Here is a 7,161-nt window from a genome sequence, read left to right as displayed (position 1 = left end):
AAAGGGCATGGCAAACTCCTCCTCCTTTTGAGTGTCTCACCCAATATGGAAGCTTTGGAGCAAGTGAACCACACAGGATTGAGACATAGGAGTAGATTGCAATGAATAGTAGTCCTAAAATGAGACTACAATGTAGGAGCAAACTATAACAAAATAGTAAGGGGGGGAAGAGAGTGGGAGAGAGAGACAGAGGGGCATGCATGTGCGTGCATGCACACGAGCAAGTGACCACACAGGATTGAGACATAGGAGTAGATTGCATGAATAGTAGTCCTTAAAATGAGACTACAATATTGGAGCAGACTATAACAAATAGTAAGGGGGGGAAGAGAGAGGGAGAGAGAGACAGAGACAGAGGCAGAGGTGCATGCATGTGCGTGCATGCACATGCACACACACACACACACATGCACACACATAACACGCACACTCACACACACACACACATGCACACGCACGGGCGCACATGCATACGCATATGTATGTTTGCCTGTATGTATAGAAATAATGGAAAATCAGACAATCATAATATCAAATAAATCATGTGTGTAGATAAGCGATCGATATGTGAAAATGCAAGAAAGATTGAATCATACATATAAAAATGGTTAAGAAGAGTATGTTATTGTCTTTATGAAATTGAGCCAATGGATTAATGATCTACATACATACAAATCATTGTTTAATGGACGGTACCTATATATATAAAGAGGGGAAGGAGAGAGAGAGAGAGAGAGAGAGAGGAGGAGGAGGGAGGAGGAGGGAGCTTTGCAGGGAGGTTCTCCGACGCTCTTTGAGGTTTGAGGAGGGAAGATGGAGTGCCACATGGCACACACACCACCACATATATATATATATATAGAGAGAGAGAGAGAGAGAGAGAGAGAGAGAGAGAGAGAGAGAGAGAGAGAGAGAGAGAGAGAGAGAGAGAATAGATTATAATAATGTAGGTTGCCATGTTGTAGTGTGGTTGACACGCACTACAACGTGTCTGGGCCCAATTGCCACTTCGACCTTAAGTATCCCAGGGGATTCACTCTTCATTAAAGGGGGGACGTCACGTGCGTGCATGAACTTCAAGAAAACCCCCTATTTAAGATCCATGTAGGATGATAAAACACCCCTATTTAAGCTTAAATAAGATACCACCAAAATTCTATTATGTCTCCCCCTTTCCTTAAATCTACGTTCTTTCTTAAGAATTCACACAATAAGAAAATTTAGATTACTTTCCCTATGACTATTTAAAGCCAAACTTGTTTGGACTAGTTACCCAAGGTAGCCTATACTATGTCCTGCCCTCTTAAATGTGGCATGGCCCCCCTAACTTAAATTCAATATTGGGAAAACATAAAAAGGGCCCCCACCCCTAATGTATAAGCTTATGCCTCATTTCAAAAAACCCCCCTATTGTACACTCACGTGATATCATAAGTTTCCCCCTATGAATCCCCTGGGTTAAGTATCTTCCATGTTGTATCCCTTAGAATCTGTTGCTTCCCCTCATGGCGAAGCTGCAAACCCTCTCCTTGCTCAACATTGAGAGAGAGAGAGAGAGAGAGAGAGAGAGAGAGAGAGAGAGACGTAAAGTGTGTGTGTGTCTATATATACATATATATGCATGCATGCATGCACACACACACACACACACACACACACACACACACACACACACACACACACACACACACACACACACACACACGCACGCACACACACACACACTGTGTGTGTGTATAGAGAGAGAGAGGGGGGGGAGAGAGCAGAGGACATTGTGTGTGTGTGTGTGTGTGTGAGAGAGAGAGAGAGAGAGAGAGAGAGAGAGAGAGAGCTAAAAACTTGACAGAAGTGGATGCCCACTTACACTTTTTGAGTGTGGGAACCTCTGTACCACCAGTGGTGGATGCAATCACTGTGGCAGGCACTTGCTCATACTGAGCGGCCTCATCACTGTCATGCACTATATCACGAGGGGCACGCTTCGGTGGCATGGTTATTGGCCCTGGAGAGAGAAGCTCGAATGTAGGCAAAGAGAAATGGACATCAAGTTCCTGTTGTAATGAGCACCTTAGGCTGTTTGAGTAACATTAGCATGTGCAAAATTTTGTAAAAGCTGCGCTTTGAGGATTGGCCAATGTGACTCATGTGCCTCTGGTTTTTGCACTAACCAAGTGCCACAATACCTTCCAAAACTGTTCTCAACTCCAAAGCTTTGCGATCATCAGTCCAGGACACACTTTATGATCAATGCGTTGTTGAGCAGGATGTGTGTGATGTTGTTGAGAGGCGAGAATAGTTAGGAGAGCTTGATTTGTCTGCGCCAACTGATTCATCAAATAGACGACATGCTCCGCACTTGGATTCTCATGAGGTTGTGAGCCACGATCAGGCATCTGGTGTTCTGGACCATGGTGAACACGCGAAGACATTTCGAACGTCATCTCCACCAGTTATGTGAAAAACCTTGAATTACACAAAACGACAGAGTTTGCTCTGAATCAACGTGACGACTGTCTAGACTTCAGCTTCTTTTAATCATCTACTCTCGGTTACAACTGCTTAAGGGCACGTTCACACGATAGTATAATCGTCATCTTCATCTTCATCTTCAATTTATAAATGTATGTTGTCATGGTTGACACGCACTACAACGTGGCTAGGCCCAATTGCCACTTCGACCTTAAGTATCTTCCATGTTGTATACCTTAGGATCTGCTTCTTCTCCTCATGGCGAAGCTGCGAACCCTCTCCTTGCTCAGCATTCATCGATTTGCCCCTCCTTCTCTTGTCTGCCAGCTGAAAGCCGTCGAATTTTTTTGTGGGTGAAAGCCGTCGAATTTTGTTGTGGGTGGTCTTAGATTTGCCAACCTATCGAGTATCTCATCATGGGTTTGCGTTGAATCGTTGTTGCTTTCAGCAATCATTGTTTTTGCGGTGCCAAAGCTGTCGAATTTCGTTGCTGTTGATGTTAGATGTGCCAACGATTCGGGCATTTCATGGTTTTACCCCGATGGTTGATTCATGAAGATCGTTGGAGATTCCAAGCTGCTAGCTGAAAGCGATTGATTGAGGGATGTCGTAGCTAGATGCGCCTTGATAGCCCAAAGGAGCTCACCCTCGATGGCTCGGAGGAGCGGCTTACGGGCTATCTCGTGTGCTTCAATCGTTTACTTCGATGTACTGGTCCTCCTGCTCTCATCCCTTGATGCCTTTTCGCAAGTTGAACCGTTGATTGTTGACAATCCAGAATGCCAGTACGGGGAATGCCTTGGCACGGACATGTTCCCAGAAAAACATTGCATCCCGGGTGTGTTGGATGCTCACTTCGTCACACGTTCAGGGGCTGAATCTAGTGTTCACAGTGAGGCAACATCTAATGTCAACGTTGCAGAGATACCAGCGCATCAACTGGAGCGATTGGTTGAGAAGCAACGAAGTCAACTTGAACAGCTGGAGAGCCTTGTTGAACAGCTTCATCGCAGTATCGATAAGCTTCAGGTTGAACTTTTGGGGCCTCTAGGGCGGGTCTGGGACTTTGAGGAGAAGCCTGACATCATTCAACGTGCTGCTGCCACTTTGGCAGAACGAAATGAAATGCAAGTAGGAACATCTCAACCCTCCCCTTCCTTGGTGAGTCCGATCAAGGCCCATGGAAATGTAGAACAAGAAGAAATTCAAAATTCGGACGGCTTAGCTTCATCTAAACCAACCGTTGATATGCGTGAGCCGTCAGGCACAAAAGCTAGCTATGGTGGGGGCATGACTGTTGCCCGATATAAGCCTGCCTGGTCTGAACATTTTCAGTTCCTTTCAGCTGTGAAGGTAGATGGGCAGGTGACTTGTTTGCATGTACTTCCACATGAAGGAGAGGAGGGGCTGAGCAGGTATGTAGCTGTGGGTGATGATACAGGGCGGATTTACATCTTCCTATCTCATGGCGATCTTTTGGTTGATTTTTCAACCGTCTCCCATTTTCCAGTGACTGCTATGCTTTCCTTTTTAGTACGCAAGAATGAGACCATGTTGTTAACAGGCCACTCTGATGGCACAGTGTTGTTACACAGGATTTGGGAAACAACACATAGTGGTACTTCACATGGGGACGATTGGCACGCACTTTCCATGGAATATATCCAGTCCTTTGCCTCTCCTGGACTTACTGATGCGGCAACTGCTGGAGCCCAAATAACTGATGAAGCGCCAGGTTTTGTAAGTAATTTAGATGTTGCGGACAAAACAATCACTATTTTGGAAACTTACAGGGTTGGGAAGATGCGTTATATACTAGTGTCGGATGTAGAAGGGAGAATTCAGGTATTTCGAGAAAACGGTACATTCTATGGCGTTGCCAAGTCATCAAGCCAGCCTCTTACTTTCCTGAGGTCTCCGAACTCCCAGCGCCTCCTTTTTCTGACAGAAACTGGAGCTGCGTCTTTAGATTTAAGGAGTCTGACAGTTCGAAGTGGGCCTTGTGAGGGATTGAATGGTTCCAAAGTGGTGGCGTATGCCTTTGATGCTGCTGGACGCTCAAAAGCATATGGATTTACTACAGAGGGGCACATGATATATGTGGCATTATCTGGGGACACTTTACATTTTGAATGCCACGTCAGGTCAAAAAAGAAAGTGGAAATAGAAGGGCCAATGACTTTTCATGGCATCAAGGGCTATCTGCTTGTCTCAACTCCTAGGCAAGTCTTTGTATATAATACAACCCTGCAGGTTGCCTATACATCTATGAACATTCCAGTGGGTGTTCCACGCCCGTTTTTCACAGCTTCCATGGATGAAATTTCTCAATCCTTCTTTAGCAACCCAATCCCGAGCAATGATTGGTCTGTGATGGCTTGCAACCGTGATAGATTAGTAGTATTGGGATTTGGGGACGGTTATGTTGGTATTTACAAGTCCAATCTGCCTATACAAAGGCCTGCTAAGTTCAATACAAAAGTATGGAGTAGTCCTGTGTTCATTATTGTTTTGCTTATGCTTGGAGGATGGCATTTCTTTGGGAAGAAGCATGATACTCCTTTGACATACAATACTGGCCGTGAAATCACACGGGCTCCAGGTTCTGTCACTACTCCAGGATATGTAAGAACTGGGCTTGATGAGCCTAGAGATACTCTTATGGAATCTAGACGATTCAGTTCTCCTTCAAAAGCTTTTCCTGGTAATTATAGCAGTGGGAGCATAAAGTTCAGGAGCCCAGTAGCTGAGAAAAGCTTCAGAACATCAGCAGTGGATCCAAAATTCAGGAGCGCGACAGTAGATCCTACTTTCAGAAGCTCACCAGTTGAGCCAAACCCGTATTTAAAAACAGAGTCTGTGGAGCCCAAATTCAGGGGCTCAACAGCAGAGCCTACTTTCAGAAACTCGTCAGCAGAGCCAAACCCTTATTTAATAAAGAGATCTGTGGAATCCAAATTCAGTGGCTCAGCAGGAGAGGCTAGTTTTAAGAGCTCACCAGTAGAGCCACTCCCATACTTTAAGAGGGAATCTGTTTTGGCAAATGGTCCACCTGTGGTGGAAGAGCTGCCCCAGTAACATTTCGATTACTTGGACAAACTTTGTATATCAAACTTTGCTTAAACATTGCTTATATGAAAGTCTATTTCAGTCTTTTCTTTTGTGTGTCCAAAGTCTTCGTTGACTCAACTATTGTCTGCCATACAGGCATTCATGATACAAGATGCATTTTAAGCATTCATGAGGCTGTTCGGTGAGTAAGAAATACGAGTTCAATGCCACATTAATCTTTTATTGTTTTGCGTTCCTTCCCCTTTTTTTGGGATAATAGTAATTGTCCAGCATGAACTTGGAGGCTGCATATTGCTTCTGCGATTGTTTCTGTCCACTATTCATTGTTGTTTGGATCAGATATTTGTGAATATATTGATAAGCTATTGCTTTATGTTACAAGGTGGATTGGGATAAGACATTTTTTCTATGAAACAATGTATCTTTCCATGTACCTGATGGAATTTAATCAATATGTTTGGTATACTCGTTAGCATAAATATGGCGGTATACGACTAAATTGGTAAGATTTTTGACTGCTTTGTAGATGTGGTGGTACAATTTTGTGCGAGTAATATTGCTTAAACTAGGAGTGTGCTTTTGTTGTGTGGACGGGCAGTCATTGGAACCTGAAAATAAAAAGTGTGATTTTGTTGTGTGGAATATTTGGGAGTCTGGCTGGGCAGTCATTGGAACTTTTCTGAATGTGCCAATGTTTTATGCTTGGTTAAGTGGATCCTGTCACCTGAGTAATCTTGTTCCTTCAGTTGCTTGGCAAAATGGGCTCTTCTGGTTCCAATTATAACAAACGGTCAGAAGCTGCATGTTTGCAGGTACACTCATGTGAAAACCCTGTATATTGAACATTAAATCTTAGATTTTGACTGGTTGATCTGTTTAATCCAATTTCCACGCAACATCATGTCATTGCAACTTGTGGCATGCCATTGCATTTATGCGAGCTATAGGCAACAGAGCTCAGCATTATAAGCTACACTTAGGGGGGTCTCTTTGCCTCAGCTGAAATGTTGAAGACGGTTTATTTGCGAGAGGAGAGCTGTTTATTTTGAAGGTCGATGTTTTGTGCACGTATTCTGGGAAGATTTCCATGAACTTCCAACTGTGTATGCTTGAATCACGGCTCTAATATTCGTGCAGTCTTATAACAGGTGTTCAACTTTCAAACTATTTGATCAGCATTCTCTACATTCAAGGGGGTGCTACGAATTCTTTGGTTGCTAGAATGAAACTTGTAGCTTCACAGTGCATATCGACACTGCCCCAGATTATAGCCATCTGCTTCTCTTGCACAAACCGTTACATCATCCAACTTTGGGTGGGGAGTTTCTTTAGAGGGATTGCAAAATTCCCACAATCTAACCTTCATGTGTTGCGGGGGAAGATGCTGGGATCTTAGGGGTCCCCTCCCCTCTTGTGAGCCCCCAAATGAGGTAGGGGAGGTGTACTAGCAGCACATAAGGGGGGGGAGAGAGTCCACGTGGGATGCCACAGGGACAGATCTGACAGTAATAGCAGGCTGCCAAATGGGCAGCATGCATGCTGGCATGTGAGCAGCAGATATGACTGCATAGGACTGCACATGTCTTGGACATGGATTGAGGTACTGGCAGCAGTGGCAGC

General features: G+C 44.3%; 1 protein-coding gene across 1 annotated transcript; it reads left to right on the top strand.

Annotated features, from left to right (window-relative positions):
• Nucleotides 1-2,639: 2,639 nt before the first annotated feature.
• LOC147903828 (uncharacterized) lies at nucleotides 2,640-5,629 on the top strand. Its single transcript, XM_087401486.1, has one exon. It carries the CDS (start codon nucleotides 3,121-3,123, stop codon nucleotides 5,545-5,547), a length of 2,427 nt encoding a protein of 808 aa, XP_087257612.1. The 5' UTR covers nucleotides 2,640-3,120; the 3' UTR covers nucleotides 5,548-5,629.
• The last annotated feature ends 1,532 nt before the right edge of the window (nucleotides 5,630-7,161 follow it).

Source organism: Dipteris shenzhenensis, chromosome 3 (assembly GCF_047967505.1).
Source record: "Dipteris shenzhenensis isolate YYH24624 ecotype China chromosome 3, Dip_SZ_1.0, whole genome shotgun sequence".
Classification (NCBI taxonomy): Eukaryota; Viridiplantae; Streptophyta; class Polypodiopsida; order Gleicheniales; family Dipteridaceae; genus Dipteris; species Dipteris shenzhenensis.
The sequence above is the reverse complement of the archived record's forward strand: the minus strand, read 5'-3'. Positions and strand labels throughout refer to the sequence as shown.

Coding starts and splice junctions, on each gene's coding strand:
- LOC147903828 (XM_087401486.1), top strand. CDS start 3,121: ATGGCTCGGAGGAGCGGCTTACGGGCTATCTCGTGTGCTTCAATCGTT.